The sequence below is a fragment of the Urocampus carinirostris genome, chromosome 7 (genome assembly GCF_059441175.1).
Source record: "Urocampus carinirostris isolate Australia breed hairy pipefish chromosome 7, RoL_Ucar_1.0, whole genome shotgun sequence".
Classification (NCBI taxonomy): domain Eukaryota; kingdom Metazoa; phylum Chordata; class Actinopteri; order Syngnathiformes; family Syngnathidae; genus Urocampus; species Urocampus carinirostris.
Genome location: NC_142355.1, coordinates 37,055,162 through 37,079,295, shown reverse-complemented (window position 1 = coordinate 37,079,295; position 24,134 = coordinate 37,055,162). Strand labels below are relative to the sequence as shown.

The 24,134-nt window shown below is 40.8% G+C and overlaps 2 protein-coding genes across 2 annotated transcripts in view; one reads left to right on the top strand and one right to left on the bottom strand.

The window, feature by feature from the left end:
* The window catches only part of wasla (WASP like actin nucleation promoting factor a), a 29,804-nt gene extending 26,340 nt beyond the window's left edge, over positions 1–3,464 (top strand). The window contains exons 7-10 of the mRNA XM_088340831.1: positions 135–288; positions 393–973; positions 1,290–1,392; positions 3,060–3,464. Of these exons, the coding sequence (XP_088196957.1) occupies positions 135–288; positions 393–973; positions 1,290–1,392; positions 3,060–3,121 (900 nt within the window). The 3' untranslated portion in view covers positions 3,122–3,464. The remainder of the gene's footprint in view (positions 1–134; positions 289–392; positions 974–1,289; positions 1,393–3,059) is intronic.
* Positions 3,465–14,764: 11,300 nt separating this feature from the next.
* aass (aminoadipate-semialdehyde synthase) overlaps positions 14,765–24,134 on the bottom strand; it is a 37,456-nt gene continuing 28,086 nt past the window's right edge. The window contains 5 exon segments of the mRNA XM_088340826.1: positions 14,765–15,141; positions 16,836–17,012; positions 21,698–21,786; positions 22,886–23,004; positions 23,074–23,169. Of these exon segments, the coding sequence (XP_088196952.1) occupies positions 15,017–15,141; positions 16,836–17,012; positions 21,698–21,786; positions 22,886–23,004; positions 23,074–23,169 (606 nt within the window). The 3' untranslated portion in view covers positions 14,765–15,016.

The window sequence follows — 24,134 nt, the reverse complement described above, 5'->3', positions numbered from 1 at the left end:
GAGAAACGTGATGCCGGGCTGCTACACGCGAAATAAATCCCAATCCTCTGACCACGTCCCAGCAGGTCGTACGTCGGATGTTGTCTGGAATGGACAAGTTGATGGTTTGTCCCCCGTTTTTGTCTTTTTGGCAGTTAAACAATTTGGATCCAGAACTGAAGAACCTCTTCGACATGTGCGGCATCTCAGAAGCTCAGCTGAAGGACAGGGAGACCTCCAAGGTCATTTACGACTTCATCGAAAAGAAAGGGGGGGTGGAGGCCGTCAAGAACGAGCTCAGGAGGCAGGGTGAGTGTCCCGCAAAAATTTTGTCCTCATGTCTCTGAAGACTGGACGGCAGTCACATGGGATTAGATGAGAAATGTTTTTCTTTCTTTCTTTTTGACACGCAGCACCGCCCCCGCCCCCTTGCCGAAGCGGCCCCCCTCCTCCGCCCCCGCCTCCACACAACTCCACCCCGCCCCCTCCTCCGCCCCCGTCCCGAGTAAGTCGCGGCGCCCCTCCCCCTCCTCCCCCGCCTCCATCCCGCGCCCCGTCATCCGCCCCGCCTCCCCCGCCGCCCACCAGGCCGGGAACTCTGGGCGCACCTCCCCCTCCTCCCACTAGGGGGGGCAGTCCTCACCACCACCCTCAAGCCCCCCTTCCTCCCACCGCCCCCTCGAACTTTTCACCACATGCTCCGCCTCCTCCCCCGCCCCCGCCGGCTCACCTGTCCCCGTCGAACCGGGCCCTCGCGGCCCCGCCCGCTCCCCCTGCCCCGCCGCCTCCTCCCCCGCCAGGCCCCCCACCGGTAGCCGAGCCGGACGCCCCCCGTTCGCCGTTGCCCCCCGCCGGGAATTCGGCGCTCCTGCAACAGATAAGGGGCGGAGCCCAGCTGAGAAAAGTGGACCAGAACCACAGGGAGGCCCCGCCCTCTAGCGGGGGGCGGGACGCGCTACTGGACCAAATCCGACAGGGAATCCAGCTGAAGACGGTAAGCCCCGCCAACTCGTGATGTCATCGGTGCAAGTCGGTTATCGCGGGGGTCGGCAACTTTGGCGCTCCCTAGTGGCTCCCTGGCGTCTCCTGGCACTTTTTTGAAAACGTTTGATAATGGGAAATGATATGGTTTCTGTACGACAAACATTCCTAACATTTTCCAATCAATATAGATGGATACAGTATTTGTTTCCTCCCTTATAAAGCTTTGACATTTTTGCAGCTCCAGACTTATTTTGGTTTGTTTTTTTGGTCCAATATGGCTGTGTCATCATTTTGGGTCGCCGACCCTGACGATTTGGTGTTTGTAGGTGTCTGATCAGCAAGAGTCGGGGCCCCCGGCCCCCACCGCCGGTATTGTGGGGGCCCTCATGGAAGTCATGCAGAAGAGGAGCAAAGCCATCCACTCATCAGGTTAGTTTTTAGTTTTTTCATCATTCATTTTTATGATTAACAAAATACGTAATCCACACAAAAATAGTCTTACATTTCTTACCACCCCAAAAATGTTTGTCCTTCATTGTATTTTAGAAGAGAAGTTAAGTTGAAAGCCCATGGCTAAATATTCCAGTATTAAAATAATACAGTATACTATACCCCAGGATACAGCATCAATAGGTTCTGAGGTGTGGTCGTAAATTGCCGCGTACTGGGGAAAAGAAACCTATGCTCGGTACCTATTAGGTTGTGAAACCCTGGTACCCCAGATAAAAACATTCATCTAAAGAATATGAATAAATATACATGTTAAAGAAAAATGAAATTAAGTTATTGTTTATTGGAGAAGCAGGTGGATGCAGACGGCTCAGTCAGCGACAGCGCATTAAAAAATGAAAATGATTTTGAATACCCTTGCGATGATTGCTTTTATTTACCCGTTATTTATAGTCATAATCTCAATCATGGATTGGTTAAGGACATGCAACTTAATGAGGGTGACAAATAATTTGTACTTTTTGAAAATCCCAAGCTTTGTTTCCATGGTTATCATGGTTCTGCTTTTCCTCTAGCATTACTATAAGGCAAGGGACCGATAGCGAGTTAATACAAAACAAAAATACATTATCGTCGATTCCCAAAGTCTTTAGGAAGCTCACGAGATTCTGAATCAAATGTAGAGAAAGGCCTTATGGGAGGGAGTTCAGCCAATAACATATTGCCATTTTCATGAAATGAAATGAAATGATCTGAAATGATCTGCATTTATATAGCGCTTTTCAAGTCAATGACTTCCCAAAGCGCTTTACATTGTGCTTCACATTCCCCAATAGCGGCCGTGATCTGTGCACCCATGTAAGGCGCTAACCTGCTAATTGGGGGTATTGGGGTTTCAGTGTCTTACCCAAGGACACTTCGGCATGTAACACGGACAAGCCGGGATTCGAACTGGGATCCCTTAATCCTAAAACGATCGCTCTACCTCCTGAGCTACTGCCGTGATGTTGTGACGCAAATATTAGACTCTTTCTTTTCTCTTTTCCTTTCTCTATTCCTCATCTTGCTTTCGATCATCTCTATTTCTTTCTCTGTGTTGTTTCTTTGTATCTACATTTTTTTGCTTGCTCACTAACCCTTCCTCTCCTCCTTTTTATTTTCTCATTTCTTTATTTCTCTTTCTTTCTCTATTCCTCACTTTCCTCTCTATTTCTCTCTCAATTTCCTTCTTGCTTTCATTTTACGGTTTTCATTTTCTCTTCATTTCTTTTTTCTATTCTTTTTTACTCCCAGTCTCTTTCACTCTTTCTTTTTTTCTGTCTCTCTCCATTTATTTTATCTTTCTCCGTTTCTTTCTTTTTCTTTTCTTCTCACCTTCTCCTTTTCTTTCTCTCTCTCGCTCCCGTTCCCTCTTTTTTTGCCCCCTCGTTCTCTTGAATCTACTAGTCTGTCCCCCAAGCTGAAATGAGTCTGACACCCCCCCCTCTATTTTTAATCTGAAAGGTAATAACATTTATTAGTGTTTTGTGAGTAAGAGCGAAAACAATTGGGACAATAACATTAGCATGATAGTTTTTCTCAATCTACTAATTAATTTCACGATTCCGCATTTGATGGAAGCCATTAATTTTCTGTCCCGCTTTCAGACGAGGACGAGGACGAAGACGAGGACGAAGATTTCGAGGAGGACGACGAATGGGACGACTAAAACTAAACTTTTTTTTTTTTGCGTATTTATTTGGATTCTCATACTTGAACGGTTGGTCTTTCCTGCCGGAGCGGCCATCTTGAGCATTCCCATATTTTCTCCCCCTGCCCTCCCTTTACACTTCCGTTGTTCTCGCGATATTTTCCTTTCCCGCCTGCGGATCGGGTTCCCGCGTCATCTTGTTTTCCTCCACCGAGACGAACCTTTTCTTCCTCGGTGGTCAAAATGCAACGGGCACGCACGTTTGCTGATTTTTGTCCGTCCAATCGCAATGTCTTATGCAAAGCAAGTACGAAAGGAGAAATCTTAACTTGTATTCCCAAATAAATGTTTGTTTGCCGAGGCTTCCTGGTATCACTTCGGACGTGCGTTCTCTGGCGCCCCCTGCTGGTAGGAGGTAGAAATGCCGAGGCATAGACTTTAAAGCCGCACTGTGTATTAGCAGCCATCTTAGAATGAGGATTTTTGCTAAACTAGCTTGTCCCAGTGGGAGTTTTGGCGCTTAACAACCACCTGCCACCCACAAATGAGCCAGAGTCCCGTGATTCCACCATCTTCCACTTTTTTCTCTACTGTTTCCTTCTCTATCTACTCATTTTGGGCATTCAGCTGCAGGCGATGGCTTGCCGTTTTTGTTAGATGCTTTTGCTTAGTTTTTCAGTGTCACTCGCCTTCTACAGCAGGTCACGTCAACGAATGTCCCAGAGTTCCTGTTTCCTTCTCGAGCCACTCAAGTTGGCCACATGGTGGCAGGCTATGTTTTGCCACTAGCACTTCCCTTCCTCAAGCAAGGTAACACTTCCAACGTCCCAGGATCCAGGTATCTTTCACTTTTTTTCCCTCCGCTGTTTCCTTCTTTAGCTACTAATCTTAACCACTTGACCGAAGTTCATAGTTTGATGTCAGTGATTATCGTTATTGTTGGACGCTCCTGCTATGTTTTCAGTGTCATTCGCCTTTCTCATGCAAGCTAACGCCATCGAGTCCTGACGTTCCGGTCTCTGGCTTTTTTCCACTTTTTCTTCTCTAGCCACTTATGTTCACCACTAAACGGCAGGCTATGGCTCACTGCGAGCCGCAATTGTTATTGTTAGCTGCTCCATATAAATAAAGACGTTTTGTCCTGCAGTATCTCTCACCTTCCATAGCTAAATGTCGCCTGTGATTTGGGCTTCTTTTATTTTTATTCCACTGTTTCCTTCCAGAGTCGCTCATTTCAGCCACTTGACTGCAGTCAAGACTCGCCACTATTGCTTTTGTTAGCTAACCCCTGATTTGTCCTTCATTGTCATTCTCTTCTACAGCCAAATCTCATAATTCAGACATGTTCAACTTTTTTCCTACTGTGCATGCTTCTGTTCTAAGCGACAATGACCTCTAGTGGTAAATCATTACACATTGTCAATTTGTTTATTATGACTGAAGACTAACTTAAGGTAATGCAAATTTGAAAGGACATATCTAATAAGTGCCTTCATGTTTTGGACACCTGATAGGACAAAAACGTGATTTGAAGATTTCTAATACGAATATAACTAGTTTCAAGTCTTGTTTTAAAATCTGGACCAGGACTTTACCCTTTTCAACGACTCGATCCCGCTCCCTCGAACGTCCGCCATCGCATTTTTCCGACAGCATCTTTGGGGGGACGGCGGCAGGGGACGGAAGTCATCGTCCCTCATCCTCTGCCAGAACGATCTCAAAGTCTTGGACTCATTTAGATTTGCTTCAATGACTTGCTGTTTTTTGACCATCTCTGGGCGAGTTTCTGCAAAAACTGGTTTTGGAATTCTGCGTCTTGTTGGACATTTTAGGAGACACATCAGTAAGTTTCTGCTTGTCCTTGCTTTGTTGGCATTGAGGAGACGAACCAATTACGGGACAAAACTAGGAAAAAACAAAAGTATACTAGACCCCCGGGTTATGGCATCAATTCATTCTGTGGTGGGGATCACAAAGTGAAATAGCTGTATAGCGGGGGATAGATCTTTTGCTAATTAGCTTATGTCTTCTGAACAGTGTATATGATTCAAGTGCCTTTTTCGTAATTCTTTATTTAGCATAAACTTTGTTTATATAGTTATCATTTTTTCTTCTTTCTTTAGCATCACTGCAAGCACCATTTCCAATAAATACAGTATTGTATCCGCATATAAGGTTGAGAAAAGGCATTGTGGGAAGGAGTTCATCCAATAGTATAGCACCATTTTCATGACACCAAACCAATAGCATTCTACAGGCGTAAAAGGCATGTAACTGGTACATTTGTAATACTAGTACCTATTGGTTATGGACATTTTCTTTAGCTAACTTAACGATGAGTTTTTTTTGTCCACATTTGTTATCGTGAGCTTGGTTCAGATAGTTATCATCTTACTTCTCCCCTGAGCATCACTACAAGGCTCCAGAGCCATAGCTATACAAATTAGTTTTTACACCAAATTTGAACTGAATGAAGAGAAAGGCATTGTGGGAGGGACTTACTCCAATAGTGTATTTGTATCTGGATGCTGTGACGCAAACCCATATCAGACCAAAATCTTATGACGTCGACCAATAGCAGACAAGCATCTCGTCATTTGCACACAAAGTTGGATATATTTAGGTGGGATGGGTGGATCCTTTAGGCACACGGGTCGTGGGGCACCAGTAACTGTGGTGTGTCGTGGGCAAGTACAGCCTGGTGGCGCCCATCCCTTTTGGAGGCCAACATGCGTTTCCACCCGGTCTCGAACCGGGTACGTGAAATAATTTGTTGTAGATATTTTATAGTAGGGAAATTTTGAGGGGCCAAAAAGCATCTTATTCCCCACTGTAAAATGAGCACAAGGTGGGGCCACTGTATCCTGGGGTTAGAAACATTCATTCCTACCATTTTCTAGGATCGGACCTGGCCCACCGCCAGTTGAGGCAACTCCATTGGGCTTTCCTATTTTTAGACATTCCGCTGGAGCCTCTGCGGTTTTTCGAGAGAACGTCATTGGGCGTTGCCCCAAAATATACGCAGAAAGGAGATATGGCAAAAAGGGAACGCTCTATATTGCATTCGAAACAAGTTCCCTTTTTGTGACCTCCGAAAGCGCAATTCCACTGGGGTGTTGTTGTGGTGCAGGGCCTCCCAGCAAAACCAAGAGTCCAGATCCAGTGACGAAATTAGACTATGTGTTCAGACTTCGGACGCATCGGTTATGGCGAAGGGTTTTGGAGATGGCCTGGGCCACGTGGGTGTTTGCCAGGCTGAAGACCGTAACATGGATTTTTGTGGTCAGGCTCTCTGCGGAGTGGACTGTCTCCTGGGGGATGTCCTGGGCATTGTTGACGTTGACTTGTCTGGTGCCATGGACATTGCAGACCTCTGTCAGATAGTGGTTGTGGTTTTGGCATTGACGGGGTCTTTGGGGGACCTGATCCTTCTCTTTGTACTTGGTTTTGAATCTTGTCAGTCTTGGGAAGTCCCTGCAATCCTTTCTTCTTTTAATGTGTACTTTCTTGGTCTTTGCGAGTCCCCGTTTCCTGTGTTTGGTCCTTGCTGTTATCTGTCCCCCTGTGGACCAAAATACGGTGTTAAAATAGATAGTTGGTGATAAACCGTCACTGCCGACAATGAAGTTGTCTAGGTCCCACTCCGGTCACTCCATCATTACTGTTACAGCTGGCAGGATAATCTCGTCCTCAATAGGATTCAATGTGTTATTTTATCACTGGTGCAGAAATAATTTTGGTTTAGTTAGCGGTGGTTCCACTTGGTTGTGAATTTGTGGATCAAAGGTTATGTTTTTAGATTAGCTGATGCTTGTTTCACCTTGTTCCTGATTCACAAATTAAGGACTCTGTTGGTTAGTCGTTAAAATTAGTTGACGGAGATTCTCCTTAGTGGTGGGTTGACGGATTAAATGGTCTCTTGAATCGTTAGAACCAATTACCACTAGGTAATTGAGTTGACTGTCTGTTCATAGGTTAGTCATTGCCAAAGGTTCATGGACCAGAAGTTCTGTTGATTGGTTTGTAATTTTTTCAATTAGCTGGTGGTGGTTCTACCTGGTGCTGGGTATGTGGATATATCTGTTGATAGATTGAACCAATGACTAATTACGTGGTAGTGAGTTTGTGGATAACATGCTCTGTTGGTTAGTGGTTTTGATTAGGTGGTGTTCATTGCACCTGCTGGTGGGTTGGTGAATCAGCCAGTCTTATTATTGGTTAGTCAGTCCACATTATGGTATTTTTCTGGATAGGTTAGTACTCGTATACTGTGTTGTAATTTCCTCTCACCAGTCCACAGTTTTTACTGTTCTGGTCCTTCCGGGACTTGAGCAGCGCATCCCTGTTGAAAACATGGCTGTCTGGTCCTTCTGCCTCAGGCCAACAGGGAGTGCTTGGTTCGTTTGGAGGTTCCTCTCCTCCTCTGCCTCCAGCTTTTAGAGTTGGTCGCAAGAGAGTGACCAGCTTCTGGTTTTCGTCCTCAAGTCTCGGCTGTCCCCAGAGAGATGCTCATCCTTTCCCAAGTCAGACCTCGGCCACGAAAATTTGCTGGCTCTTCTATTCGAATCCTGCATACGAGCGAAGGAAGACGTAGGTTCTGCCGAAGGGAATGGTCATGTGAACAGTCATCCTTTTTTAGGTTGTTTGTCCTCCGGGGCGTCAATGAGAGAGGGGCTAAGCCATGGTATCCTAAACATCTGAGTGACCTGTGAGTAGGATCTGATGAAGCCTTTACATGATGAGAGATAACAAGCACCTTTGGAAGTGGCACTATTTTCCGCTAAGACAAACAATTGAGTGTAAGAGTAGATTGCTGTGCAGGTTGGTGGCCGGAGAAAAAATGAACATCTGCTGAATAAAATGAGCTACAAAAAACGAGCATCTGCTAGAAATAATGAGCATCCAAACACAGGCGTCTCCAACGCGGTGCCTACGGACACCAGGATGCCCTGTGAGGACAGCCGAGCTGCGGACCTGTTCTGAAAAAAGCTCATCAGTGCTCTATCATTGTGATTTTTATAGTAAAATTATATTTTGGTGGTTAGCTAAAGTACGTTTAACCCTACCTTGAATAATCAACCTGGTAACATGGGTGTCCTTTGCGCTAATTAGTAACAAAAGTAGCTCTTGGCTTGATAAATCCTGGAGACCCCTTATCTAACAGAAGAAACCAGCATCTACATGATAAACCAAACATCCGCTGGCGAAAATGAGCACTTTCTGCAAAAAGATACAATCTGCTGGGTAAAACGAGATCCTGCTGGAAAAAATGACCAGCCGCAGAAAAAACAAGCATTGGCTGTTAAAAGTGATGATCTGCTGGTCATAAATATAAATTATATATATAGAACACTTGCGTTAATCTCGTCGCCATGGCGACTGTCGAAGCCCCGACGACCCATCATATCACGTTAATGTGACCTTTGAACCCGTCTGGAGACCGAACGGGAACTTTGCTTAACTCGCTCGGAGCCAAAATGGAGGATCATTGTTCCACTCAGTTAGATTTGGCCATGCATTCCTTCCTATTTTGGTTTTATTTTTCTATTTGAGTTATTTATGAATGATGAAGCAGTCCTCGGTAAAGTTCTGTTGTTTTTTTCACTTAAGTGGCGTTTGTCTGTCAGGTTGCTGTAATTTACCATTGCAGCCACTAGATAGCAGCAAGTCCTCGTTAGCCATAGACCAAGGCCGTATGACAGACCGAACGTCCAGGGCTTCGCTTTTAATGTGTTCTTTTGTTTGTTTTTAAAGTCATTTTTAATTTATTTTTCTTTTAAAGTTTTATATTTTTTATGGCAACATAAAAGAATACAAAGATATATAATTATTGGGAATGAAGTGGAATCCTTGGAATATTTAAAGGAAAAAGTCTGAAAGAGCTTTAAAAAAAAATACAAAAAGTTGTAAAAAAAAAACAACTTCGTTTTGTCCAGTTAGATAAATTGATTAACACACCCTGCCTCTCCTTTCGTGTTTTGTTCAGTGCATACTAGTTTGCATTCCAACATTTTCTGCATCTTTCTTCACGCTTTTTTCAATTAGATCTAGTCAAGTCATGTTTATTTGTGACGCCTTTAATCACAAATAGTCTCAAAGGGCTGCACAGACCACAGATTATTGCAAACCACAGACTATCATTACCCCATCCCTTGATCTAAAACCTACATGAAGCCAGGAAAAACTCAAAAACCGCAACATGAGGAAATCAAAGAAACCTTGAGAAGGGACCGCACATACTAGCCCCCTTACGTAATTTATTGACATACTAACCAAATCTAATTACTGTTTTAAGTGTATGGTGCAGGGATGTGTAGTTGAGCCTGCATTATCGTAAAATGAGGTCTTTTCATTCTGAGGATCCGAGTAAACTTCCTCGTTCTGTTCAAGTACACTATCCGATACAGAACCATTTTTCGGTAAATCAACGCAGATCAAAGCGGCGCTGCCGCGAGCGGCAGCCTCTCCAGCAGCTCAGTGTTATTTCGCACTTTTTGTGATTTATTGTTTTAAGTGTCTGCTTCTACCTTCAGTGTTTTTCGTCCCGTTTGACAATTACACTTTGGATTACTTTCTATCCTATGGTTATGGGGATGCAGAGCCGGAGCTAAGGCTAAGCGGCGTTATAAGCCTTCGGTACCGTCCGTTATCATGGTAAATGTGAACTCTCTACCAAATAAAACCGCCAAACTGGCTGTGCTGGTGAAAAACAACAAAGCGTACAGGGAGTGCAGTTTGCAGTGTTTTACGGAAACGTGGCTCACGTCTAGCATCCCGGACGCTCTACTTTGAGGTCCATTATGCTGTTAAGCTGCACGCCCTTATTGGCCTCATTTAAGAATGAAGTGCACTCCACCACTGCTTTTATCACATGTCTTTGGGCTTTTATTTTTGAAACGAAACGAAGACCTGTAGGGTAACATGAAAACAGACACACAAATACACCCACAAACACACCCATGCATGCAAAGCCTTTGTAGTGGAGAATACAGGGTGACTATTTTCATCAAGGCCGAACATGCAGCAGGAGTTGAGGATGCAGCACCGCCAACCAACACTATGCGAAAACGAGGTGGTGTAACCCTGGGCACAAAGATTTCCATCTGCTGTAGAGACGTCGAACTTTTGGCCTAGCGTGTTATGTCATCCACGCCACTGTTGCTAAACTACAACACAGCACCTGGAGGCCATCCTGTTAATCTTTTAATAATCAACACAAGGATACTGCTGGAAGAGGCAATTTCCCTACGAGGATGAATAAAGTATCTATCTATATATCTAAATCAATTCTGTTCTAAAATCATATTTTGTCTCAGATTGTAGGGCTCTGACCACCCCAAATTGCGACGTATTCGAAATATTTCTCCGCCGCGCTAACGTCACAAAAAGCCGAAGCCAAATCCGAGCGCCAAAAGTGCAATCAAAACCGTAACACGATTTTAAGCGGATCAAAATCGACGCGCGCGAGCACAAAACGTGTTCGACATCGTTTCTCATCCGGCACAAACAGCAAATTCAAAATCCGGCCAATCTTTTTTTTCTTTTTGCCTAGTCCTAATCCTCTTCTGTCCCTTTAAGTGTCCCCATCTGGACAGCCCCGTTTCAAAATAACAATAATCTGGGATTTCTGAAGAATTATAGAAAAGAAAAAGCCATTTCCCTGAAGCGTGCGATGTTTCGCTTGTTACCTGCAGGAACGACATCAGCGCGTTTGTCCTCTTAAATCTCGATGACATGTTTTTGTGATTGTCGACATGTTTGCTAGCGGATTAAGCCACGTGGTGCGGAGGAGCTAGCGTACGCTAATCCGATGCTGCGCGTGCCCGTCGTTGCGCTTTTGACCGCGCGCAAAATCTCTGAACCGCGAGTTTGAAAACCGAAAAACGCTTTGAACCCCAAATTCTGAAGGATGGAACTTCATTTGGTAACCTTAAAGTGACTTGAAAGCCTTCATTTAAAGCTTAACACTTAACTCATTTTACAAGCGGTTTCAAACTAGGGTTCAAATCGAGGTTTAAAAAGTTTAGTCCAACTTTTAATCGTCAATGAATTCGGATTCAATTTTAATTGTAGTTTGAACGCCTTAACATGCTTTAAAACTGTAATCTGAGGATGAAACCCTGGTTAGAAACCTGAAAAAGTCTTAAAACTTAAAAAAATTTGAAGCATACACACCCCCCTCCGGAGGAAACAAAGCCTATTTACAACAAGACAGTTAAAACATCTTCTTTGTTCCTTTATCTCTTTGTTTCCTTATCCTCACTGTAAAATGTGGAACTGGAGTTGTCCAATTTCGTTCTTGCAATATATCCCATGTTGTAACAATGACAATAAAGGCATATTCTATTCTATTCTATAAACCTTAGTCTAAAACCCTAGTTGGAATCCTCAAAAGAACTCTCGTTTCGATCCAAAACCCTATTTTCAAACCCTACTTTCAAACCCTAAATATGCTTTGAAATTCTACTTTAAAAGCAAAACTTTGAAACCCTAATATGAAACCCCCAGTTTAAAACCATAATTTGATGCAGTGTCGAGTAAAGGATTTTATACGTTTGACTATAAAGGATTTTATAAGATTGACTACAAGTTACATATATTCAGTGTAATGCAATAAAGATATTCACTGACTGTGCTTTAGTTCAAAGTACAATAAAAGGTCAGGGCAGGCTGTGTGGAACGCATAAATGGCAGTTGTTTTGTCTAGGACACTTCTGATAACAGGATGCCTGGATGTGCTGATGCAGGACGACCAGAGATTGTGGAGCCCAAGTGGCTTCCTTGGCACGCCCATGGGAGGGGCCGAACCGCCATCTCTCTCAAAGAACGAGCGCGCACAATTGTTGGATGAATGTAGGTCATGTTTGGTTAATGGAGTCAGAGAACTAATTCGAAAAATTTGGTAAAACGGTACATTTTGATATTTAATTCCCAACATGAGTTTGAAACTCTAAAATGCTTTAATACTTAATTTGAAATCCCTAAAATCACTCTAAAACCCTAATTTATAGGGAAAATGCTAGTTTTTAACCCTACTCCGAAACCCTAAAGATACTTTCAAAATGCCAAAACTCTAGTCCCAAACCCTAAAACTGTAGTTTAAAGCCAAAACCCCCAAATAATTTTAAACAACGTTGTGAAATAGCATTGTTTTAAATGATTTAAAGGGACAGTGTGTATTATTTAACGCCGCCTCATGGTAAAAAGAAATCAATATTGATAAAAATAAGTAAAAATAAATGATCTATCATATACAGGCATGAGAGTGCTTTCAGTGTTTAAAAGAAGAAAGCAGTGTGAGGAAATTGTGTTCCGTTACACTCTACAACCCAAAGAAATACATACACCTTGAGAATATTGCACAAAACCAAGATTAGGGATTAAGTCCGGATATGTTTGTTATTTGAATCCAGCCCGAAGAGCGACCAGTCCTGTTACAGTTTACAACTAAAACCATAACCCTAGAATTGGTACTGTCTTGACTGGGAATTGAACCCACAACCCTGCGAGTGTAATGTAAGAAACCTTAACCGAACCGTCCAACCAGAACTTTAACCCCACTTCCAACCAATAAAGCCAGCTCCAGGGCCAACCTAACTCCTAACCCCAGCTCCACCACCAAACCAGTAACACATAACATTAGTACTGGCTTAAATGAAGACCACACCCACAACCAGTTGGACTACCAGTGTTGTCCTTTGCATAAGCCTAACCAAAAACCTAAGCCAAGCACCAACAACCCACGGATTTGTACTGCCTTGACTGGAGAGCGAATCCACTACCCTGTGAGTGTTAAAAAGACATTTTAGCATTTAAGCTACCAGGATTTCTTCAAGAGCAAACCAAAACTCAAACCCTAGCTTAACCCCGACTTCAACTGTAAATTTGAAACCTCAGTTTAAATAGTCTCAAAACCCTAGCTCACATATGTCAGAGTCAAGGCCCGCGGGCCACATTAGGCCCGCGAGAGGGCTTTACCTGGCCCGCGTGACGATATCAATATATTATTAGATCCGGCCCGCAGGCCGCTGCAAGCCAGCAGCCCGCAGTACGCATGAATACTACATTTCCCACAATGCAACGGGGACACGCCGAGCGGGAGCAAAGCGGGAGGCGGTTTGATTTATTCAGCAGTCGATCAGCAGCAGTCATTAGCATAACAGCAAAAATTAGCCAACATATACCCATCAACAATGGCTAAACGGAAGGTGGACACTGAAAACCGGGGCTTTCAAACAAGGTGGGAGTTGGAGTACATGTTCACGGAGGTAGCTGGAAAAGTATCAGCGTCAGCCTCAAACAAGTAATGTAGAGTTGTAGTAATACAGTACTGTAAATGTATGTAAATACAGTAATAATACAGTAATGTTTCCCGTGGAATTACACATTTGAAGTTTTTACTCCGTTCAAGTTTAAAAGTTAAATATGCACATAAAGAAGGTCTTGTTTTTTGTTGTTCCCCTCGGGAATTTTAAAGCTTTATTGTCTATGTTGACTATGTTGTATTTGTTTGCCGACTCTGTCCTGGGAGTGTTTCTTGTTTTTCGTCTTTTCATGGAAAATAGATCTTGATGTGGACAACAGTCTTTTGATAAAATTGTCTCCTATTTAGCAGAGAAAATTACTTTTGATTGTTATTATTTGTTAATCAGTAATTCCTTTTTTTCACACTAACCCAGAGAAAGCCCAGAAAGGAAAGTCAAAGTACATTTGAGCAGGACAGATGAGGTCCAGTGTGTTGATTGCTTTTGGTTTTAAGTAACAAGAGATTTTTGCACTTTATTTTATTGTATTTCGAGGCAATATTTCTTTTTAATAATTTCAGATGATTGAATGATAGAAAATGGTTATGAGTTGTTGTTATGAGATATGTTATGAGTTTTTTATATAAAGGACATTTGTATTTTGTGCCTGCTGAAATTAAAAATGACTCACAGAGTCATAAGAAAATATTGCTTTATTTATACAATCATATTGTAATATATTTGTTGTGTTTTCAGTAGGTTAAATCTTGGTTTCAGTAAAGATTGGACAGTCCGGCCCTCGGCTTGTAGCCAAATGTTTTATTTGGCCCTCCGTCCATTTGACTTTGACACCCCTGCCCTAGCTGCACTTAAAAATCCTCGTTTGAGGCTAAAACCCAAGTTTGAAACCCTAAGTGCTTTGCGTTTCAGGTCAAAAGCCTATCCCGAAACCCTAGGTGTGCTTTAAAATCCCAATTTGAAGCAGAAGCTCTAAAAATGCGTAAAAACTTGAGTTTGAGGCCAAAAAACGAGTTTGAAACCCTATCTGTGCGTTAAAGCCTCCATTTGAGGCTGAAACCCTATTTTGAAACCTTGTCTTAAAACCCTATCTGCGCTTTAATATCCTAGTTTGAGGCCGAACCGCGACTTAGAAACCCTAGAAGCGCATTATAATCCCAATTTGAAGTCGAAAACCCTCGTTCGTAACCCTAAAAATACTTCAAAACCCTCATTTGATGTCTAAACTGTAGCCGGAAATCTTAAATTCACTTTAAAACTGTAACCCTAATTTCACTTCCGTTCTAACTTTCCACGAAGCATGCGATTGGTCGTACAAAGGTTTTGTTTAAAAAGGGGGCGGTCCTAACTTCCCTATCGGCCAATAAATATAAAGCAACCGGAAGAACAAAGAAACGAATCCATCTCCACACACATTTTATTGACTAAAGCAGAAAAGTTTCGGCAAAACCACGCCGAATCGGCGTCTCAGAGGGCGACCCAGACACGTCACGTGTCGTCGTGCGCACAAAAAAAAAAAAAAATCGACCGAAGCGTCATCAATTTCAAAACAGGTCCCCGAGACTTCTTGTCGCCAGACAAAACGGCCACCCAATTTGTCCCGTTCCAGCCCCGAATCCAAAGTTTTTATCGTTTTACGTGAAGCGCTAATTTACTCAAAGTCGAGCACAGTGCTTCCAGCGCTGAAGTTGAGTCCTTCGTCCTTGAGGCGCTTCAAGGCGGGAACGTAAATCTCCTTGCTCATGGGCAGCACGACGCCTTTGGAAACAATTTCACCTAAAAACACAAGAATAAATGTTTGTGCTTTTATTGTGAAGGCTGGGCTATTTGGCAGGAAGATGGCGTTCATTTTTGTTGGTCAGATTAACGTTTCGCTTTTTTGTGTTGCGCAACTACAAAAAATTGTACAATACTTGATGAATAATTAATTAGGAAGATGAGTAATATGGTAACGTGGAAAAAAATACTATTTTTCAGTTAAATATTCTCTTTCTTTTAATTAAATAGTTATTAACTTTAAATAATAAGAATCCCCAAAACGTAACATTATCCTTCATACATATTTATCATAAGAATTTATATTATTATATTTATTTGTTAAAAACATTTTACAGTACTTAGAATTTATTTGATTACATTTAGTATATTATTGTATTACGTATGACATAACTCTCATTACATTTTATTTGGGAATTTTGTTTGTTATATTTAATCTATTTTGTGTAAAAATCTTTTTTTTTATTAAATGTATGTGTCATTATATTTATTTTATTTAGTAATTTATTATATTTTATTTAGTATTTACTTTGTTAGTTTCTTATTTCCTTATTTGAGTAAATGTATTTAATTTAATATTTATCTTTTATTTAGTATTTTTTTATTATATTTATTTTATTTAGTTTTTATTTTGGTAAATTTATTTGATTTGGTATTTTATTATATTTGTTATATAGTATTTATTTTAGTATATTTGTTTGAGTTAATATCTATCTTTTATTTAGTATTTTTTATTATATTTATTTTATTTTGTTTTCATTTAAGTACATTTATTTGATTTGGTATGTTATTATATTTGGTATTTAGTGTTTATTTTAGTATATTTATTTGAGTTCATATTCATCTTTTTTTTAGTATTTTATTATTATATTTATTGTATTTAGTTTTTATTTTCAATACATTTATTTGATTTGGTATTTTATTATATTTGTCATTTAGTATATTTATTCGAGTTAATATTTACCTTTTGTTTAGGATTCAACCCATATTTATTCGATTTTGTAATTTATGATAAAATACTACATCAAATAAATACAATATTTATAAAGCATCTATTCTATTACATTTCGTTTTATTTGTTTTAGTACATTCGAAGTAATTATCTTTTTTAGGAATATACTATATTGATTTGAGTTAGCAATTAATTTATCATATTTATTTGATTACATTTTTTGAATTTTTGTATTTGTTATTTCATCTTATTTCTATGCTAATTTTGCTCATTTTATGAAACATTTGTATTATTTTACTTCATCAATGAATAAAGAATACATAAAAATGATTTTAAAATAATATAGTGTAATAGATTTGAATAAATGATTTAAAGGGACAGCGTGTATTATTTAGCACCATCTCGTTCATTCAATGAAACCAATATTGATTTAAATAAAAATACATCAATTTGCAAATAAACGAGCTTTTTTTTTTTTTTAAAACACTCACATGTTGACCAATTAGCATTTGTTCGACGTACTGCTACGGGTGCTCAAGAGGTCAAATGTTGCATTTTGGTTACTTTGAGTCTCTGTAGTTGGCATTCTCCCTTGTGCATTTTAGCACTCTTTTTTTGGTTTCACTACACAACACGGTGACATAATGGCCGATTAATACACTGTCCCTTAAAAAAAAACAATTATATATATATATATATATATATATATCACGTGAAATGGAAAGAATCTTTTCAGACAGACCGTCGAGGAGCATGCGAGCGGCGATGGCGGCAGGGTATCCGACGGTTTTGGCCATGGCGGAGAATCGTCCGTCCTCGCCGTACACGACTAAACTAACGCGTTTGCTCTCCAGCTCGCCCGTCGGATGGCGAAGCCCGAAGTCGCTGCGAAGGACGATCATATCGCGCTCGCCCATACCTTAAAAGAAAAGATAAATACTTATATACGTATATCTTGTCACTCACGTAAAAAAAAAAAAAAAAAAACACCTCCATTGTGTTATTTAGCTTTCCGGAATGTTTACTATCAAGTGTGAGCTTCTATAGAAGTAGGAGCACAATTTTGTCATGTCTAACTCTCCATAATTAGAATATACTTTCATTTTCAATTCAAGGTAATAGAACAACTGGATCAGGTCTACTCTCCACCTCTGCATGATTAGAAGATATTTTGATTGTCTTTAGTTGTAGTAGCAGAACGTGGTCGTGTCTCCTCTCTACCGCTCTATAATTGGAATATACTCTAACTTCAATTAGAGATAATAGAACAACTGGATCACGTCTCCTCTCTACCTCTCCATGATTAGAAAATATTTGGATTTTCTTTGGTTGTAGTAACAAAACTTGGTTGTGTCCCCTCTCTACCTCTCCATAATTAGAATATACTTTCATTTTCAATGAGAGGTAATAGAACCACTGGATCACGTCTCTCCATCTCTCCATGATTAGGATATTTTGATTTTCTTTGGTTATAGTAGCAGAACTTTGTCATGTCTCCTCCTTACCCCACCATAATTACATTATTTTTAGCTTTGGCTATAAAGCTCAACTCGAGCATGTTTACTTTCTAACTCTTCGTATTCAGATTATATTTTTGGGTCAAAATAGAAGCACGACTTTGTTGTGTCGCTTCCTTACCTCACCATAATTAAAATATATTTAGCTTTTGTAATGAAGTAAAAGCACAACTTGGTCGTCTCTACTCTACCTCATAATTAAAATATATTTTACTGTAAAAGTAGTAGTACAATTTGATCGTGTATCCTCTTTATCTCCCAGTAATGAGAATACATTTTGATTTCCTAAAGAAGTAGGAACAGATTTTCGTCATGTCTCCTGCCTACCTCTTTATAATTAGAATATGTTTTTAATGTTCTATACAGGGAGTGCAGAATTATTAGGCAAATGAGTATTTTGAACACATCATCCTCTTTATGCATGTTGTCTTACTCCAAGCTGTATAGGCTCGAAAGCCTACTACCAATTAAGCATATCAGGTGATGTGCATCTCTGTAATGAGAAGGGGTGTGGTTTAATGACATCAACACCCTATATCAGGTGTGCATAATTATTAGGCAACTTCCTTTCCTTTGGCAAAATGGGTCAGAAGAGGGACTTGACAGGCTCTGAAAAGTCAAAAATAGTGAGATATCTTGCAGAGGGATGCAGCACTCTTAAAATTGCCAAGCTTCTGAAGCTTGATCATCGAACAATCAAGCGTTACATTCAAAATAGTCAACAGGGTCGCAAGAAGCGTGTAGAAAAACCAAGGCGCAAAATAACTGCCCGTGAACTGAGAAAAGTCAAGCGTACAGCTGCCACTTGCCACCAGTTTTGCCATATTTCAGAGCTGCAACATCACTGGAGTGCCCAAAAGCACAAGGTGTGCAATACTCAGAGACATGGCCAAGGTAAGAAAGGCTGAAAAACGACCACCACTGAACAAGACACACAAGCTGAAACGTCAAGACTGGGCCAAGAAAAATCTCAAGACGGATTTTTCTAAGGTTTTATGGACTGATGAAATGAGAGTGAGTCTTGATGGGCCAGATGGATGGGCCCGTGGCTGGATCGGTAAAGGGCAGAGAGCTCCAGTCCGCCTCAGACGCCAGCAAGGTGGAGGTGGGGTACTGGTATGGGCTGGTATCATCAAAGATGAGCTTGTGGGGCCTTTTCGGGTTGAGGATGGACTCAAGCTCAACTCCCAGTCCTACTGCCAGTTTCTGGAAGACACCTTCTTCAAGCAGTGGTACAGGAAGAAGTCCGCATCCTTCAAGAAAAACATGATTTTCATGCAGGACAACGCTCCATCACACGCATCCAAGTACTCCGCAGCGTGGCTGGCAAGAAAGGGTCTAAAAGAAGAAAAACTAATGACATGGCCTCCTTGTTCACCTGATCTGAACCCCATAGAGAACCTGTGGTCCCTCATCAAATGTGAGATTTACAAGGAGGGAAAACAGTACACCTCTCTGAACAGTGTCTGGGAGGCTGTGGTTGCTGCTGCACGCAATGTTGATCGTGAACAGATCAAAGCACTGACAGAATCCATGGATGGCAGGCTTTTGAGTGTCCTTGCAAAGAAAGGTGGTTATATTGGTCACTGATTTGTTTTTGTTTTGTTTTTGAATGTCAGAAATGTATATTTGTGAATGTTGAGCTGTTATATTGGTTTCCCTGATGAAAATAAATAATTGAAATGGGTATACATTTGTTTTTTGTTAAGTTGCCTAATAATTATGCACAGTAATAGTCACCTGCACACACAGATATCCTCCTAAAATAGCTAAAACTAAAAAAGCCCCACTCCAACTTCCAAAATATTCAGCTTTGATATTAATGAGACTTTTGGGTTCATTAAGAACATGGTTGTTGTTCAATAATAAAATTAATCCTCAAAAATACAACTTGCCTAATAATTCTGCACTCCCTGTAGAAGTGATAGCACAACTTGGTCGTGTCTCCTGCCTACCTCTCCATAATTAAACTATTTGTTTTTTCCATAAAAGTAATATAGCATAATTGGTCATTTCTCCTCCTGACTTTTATGTAATTGGAATATATTTTAATTTTCTAAAGAAGTTAGGGCACAACTTAGTTGTGTCTGCCCAGCTCTCCGTAATTCGAATATGTTTTGATTATCTATAGAACTGGGAGCACAACTTGGTCGTGTCTCCTCCCTGCCTCCCCCTAATTAGAATATCTTTTGATTTTCTATAAAAGCGGGGGCACAACTTTGTCGTCTTTCCTTCCTAACGTTCCATAATTAAAATGAATTTGGATTTTCTTCAGAAGTAGTAGCACACTTTGGTCGTTTTTCATCTCTTTCCCTGTAATGAGCACACATTTTAAATTTCTATAGAAGTAATAGCATAACTTAGTTGGTTCTCCACTCTACCTCCCTGTAATTAGATTTCACTGTTATTTTCCATTAAAGTATTAGCACAATTTGTTCATGTCAATTTTGATTTCCTATAAAATGTATGAGCAAAACTTAGTCGTGTCTCCTCTCAACTCTCCACAATTGGAATATATTTTCATTTCCTATCGTTGTAGAAGCAGAACTTAGCAGTGTCTCCTTTATACCGCTCCATAATTAGACTATATTTTAAGTTTCTATCGAACAACCTGGTCGTGTTTCCACTCCCTTGGTCTGTAATTAGAATTTAATAGGAGTAGGAGTAGAAGCACGATTTGGTCGCGTCTCCTCTTCACCTCTCCATAATGGGAATTTATTTGGATTTTCTATAGAGGTATGAGCACAACTCGGTCATGTCTCCTCTCTACCTCTACAACATAGGAATATATTTTGATCTTCTATGGGTGAGGGAGCACAAACTGCTCATGTCTCCTCTCTACCCTCTGCAATTAAGATATTTTTTGATTTTCTAGAAGTATGAGTACAACTGAGGTTGTGTCTCCTCTCTACCGCTAGGTCATAGGAATCTATTTTGATTTTCTACAGGTAAAGTCAAACAACTTGGTCAGGTCTCCTCTATACTCTCTGCAGTCAGAATGTATTTGCATTTTCTATACAAGAAGGGGCACAACTTGGTTGTGTCTCCTTCTCTAACGCTCAGTAATGTGTGTGATGCACTGGAGAACTTGGGCATAATTAGTCTCATGGTTCAAGTGGTAATGATTGCACAGGCTTCTGAATTTAGCGAGTACATTGAGATTATTTTAGCACTTTGAATGAATGAATGAATGAAAACTTTATTCGAACATTAAAATAAAAACAGAACAAAAACAATAACTCAAGAACAAAATAATGTTACATAATATGTTCGAAAAGGGGTAGTCAGAAGCAGATATTTATATTCCCTATCCCTTCATCTTCCCTATTAAATACACCAATGATGTAACAACAATTGTAGTAACATTAATAATAACAGTTATGATATAACAATAGCAACAATAACACAAAGCTAACCATAGTTCTCGACGCACTATTCCCAATCTCTCGTATCACTCATACCCCATTTTCTTCATCTGTGTATTCCGCCAGGAATATTTTTTTGTATTTAAATTTGAACAAGTGAATTTTTGGACATTGCTTGTTCTCGTCTTGTAAATTGTTCCAAAGTTTGAATCCACACACAGACACACACATACTTTTCCCGGTGGTTCTCACCTTTGGGGCTTTGTTGTTGAAGTCTCATTTAATAAAGATAGACAGCTCATTAAAATCGACAGCTGCATGACTAAGTCCTCAACCGAGCGTATTAATCACCACACAACGTGTTAATTTCGTGTACTAAACACAAAGTGTACCTATTTTGAGGTTTTATACTTCTTTGCCATAAATTTGTTTCACGTGCATCACCCTCCAGCTGTAATTGGCCTACAGTTACATTAGCATGCATTTATTTGTTTATTTTGATTTATTCTGGCTTTTAATGTGTACATCTAAGATAATACCATATATTTTTCTTATCAAAGGCCAATCTCTACAACACCAATTTTTGGAGACACATTTATCGAAGCCGCATTTTGTTGTCACTGTAAACAAAAATGAAGACACTGATATTTTGAGTGTCTTCATATATATTTTGAAAAAATAAGGAATACATTTAAAAAAAAAACTAAAAGGAGTGTACTTACCAAAAGAAAGATTGGCTTCCAGGTGTTTGCTGAGCGCGGTGAGGACGCTGTCGGCGTGAGGAACCACTTCGTCGCTAAACATGCCGAACCTGAACACAACAACGTCTAAACGTCTCATTTCATTGCTATAGCTAGCGTCTAACTCATTTAGTGCCGTACCGTGTAAATACGTTTTTCATTTTAATTATAAATTACTTTTCAAACCGATATTGATGTTTTTGGTGTTCGATTGTAGCAAATATATTTCTACCAAAAATGTGATTTACACTTTGCGACTTATGTTTTTCCTTCCTTGCATTTTTTGCACCCCCACAAGACAATCGCTTATGTTCTAACTGGTTGGGTTCATTATCAGATGATTAGATTACCAGATCCACTGTAATAAAAAAGCTATAGCTGGGTTCTCATGTCATGACAGGCTGATGTTTGATGATTCCTGATCATAAAATGATTAGTTTTAAGATTTTACTTATAAAAACGTGCTTGGCAGAAAACTAACCATTGGCAACTAAATGGTAGGGTTTTCTTTTTTATTAATTAAATCAAAGGTCTGCGTGCAATACCAAGCGGGCCTGCAAAGGAGGGGCGGATGGGGGAAGGCCGGCCTTCCCTCCCCTCTCCACCCTCTTGGGTGGATTCAAGTCACGCCTGCTATAAAAGGTGTATGCACCCTCCTCTCAATCTCTTTTCATGGACGGCCGAAGGACGCCTACGGATCACCCCTAACCACGGGCCACCCTCCCTGGGGTGCAGGGTGGACGAGTCGAGGTCTTTAGATTGCCTGCTGCTGGCCAAGGCGCGAGCCATCACTCATCCTTCAATATAGCTTATGCACAAAATGAACAATATGCTGTCTGTTTTTTGGGTTACTGTGAAACACGCATCGGTTTGGTACATTTCTAAAGTTATGCACACCAATATAGGATCCTGTGTTTCTCTAAAAAATTACAACATTGCCACCTCTGTTCAACTCAAACTCCCTGTCCCCACACGATTCCTTTTTCTCTTGTGAATAAGAAATGAGAGTTTCTTTTGTCAACAAGTTTTTTTCTTTTCCCTTTCATGTCAATAAACTGTAGTTTGTGAAAATCAAACCAGGTGCATTTTTTATTTTTGTGTCGATAATATTTTCCTTCTGGACTGCTCAATCATTATCGATATCAATGAACTGCAAAATCGAAAGTTTACCATCGGAGAGCGTCCATGCTCGAGTCATCTCCATCCACACGCTCGTAGATGGCGGCCTCCAAAGCATCGCGGGAGGTGGAGGCAGCTGGCAAGTTCATCATGTGACACAGCAAACCTTTCTAAAAACACATCAGCGAAAAGGTTAGCGCTGGCTAACCGTTTATTCGTCTGTCTGCGTTTGGTCTTACCCAAGTAACAGGAGAGGAGGCGCTGTCCAGCATGGGGCAGGGCTCCTGGTTGATCAGGCCCAGCTTGACGAAACCACGCATGGCCCTGGAGAAACCCTGAAGAAAACAAAACGTGAAGCCATAAATAACGATGGGTAAACCCTGTCCCAGTTTTTTTCCCGTTTCCCACTAGCCATTCATGATAGCCACTCGGATGCAGGCTATGTCTCACTGCTGGCCGCTGTTGATGTTGTTAGCTGATCATGCAAACCAACATTATAAAGTTTTGCGATTTAGGCATTTTCTACTTTTCTTTCTTCAGTGGTTCCTTCTCTAACCACGCATGTTAGCCACTTGGCTGCAGGCTATGGCTCCACGCTATTGTTTTTGACAGCTGGTTATGTGGGCCAGCATCACAGAGATTCATGATTTAGACATCTTCTGTTTTTTCCCATGGTTTCTTTCTCCAGCCACTTGGCCGCAGGCTATGACATGCTGCTATTAGTGTGGTTACCTGCTCAATGTAAATAAAGCTAGCTGTGTCCTCCATGATTACCTGCCTTTGAAAGTTGAACATCGCAGAGTTCTGCGATTCAGGCATCTTGGACTTTTTCCCCAGTTTCCTTCTTTAGCCACTTGGCTGCCGACTTTAGCTCGCCGCTAGCTGCTATTGTGGGCTGCTTTGTGACAATAAAGATTGCTCTTGCGATCTATTACAGGCAGTTTGAGTAGCATCTCCTACAAGCCTTTAAGGTTAACACACACTTCAGCTCCAATTTAAGCTACAATAAGAGCTACTGGTCAATTATTACACACTGCCACTTAACTAGGATCTGAAGAAGAAGTCAACGGACTGAAATACAGTGAATTCATAGATAGATAGATAGATAGATAGATAGATAGATACTTTGTTCATCCCCGAAGGGAAATTCACATTTCCAGCAGCATCCCTGAGCTGAGAACAATCGAGAACAATCGAAAATAACACGGGAGCTGCTGGAGTGGCTGCCATTCGTGACGGCGCCGGAAGAAAAGATTCAATTTGAATCATGTACAAACAAACAAACAATTGAATCATGTAC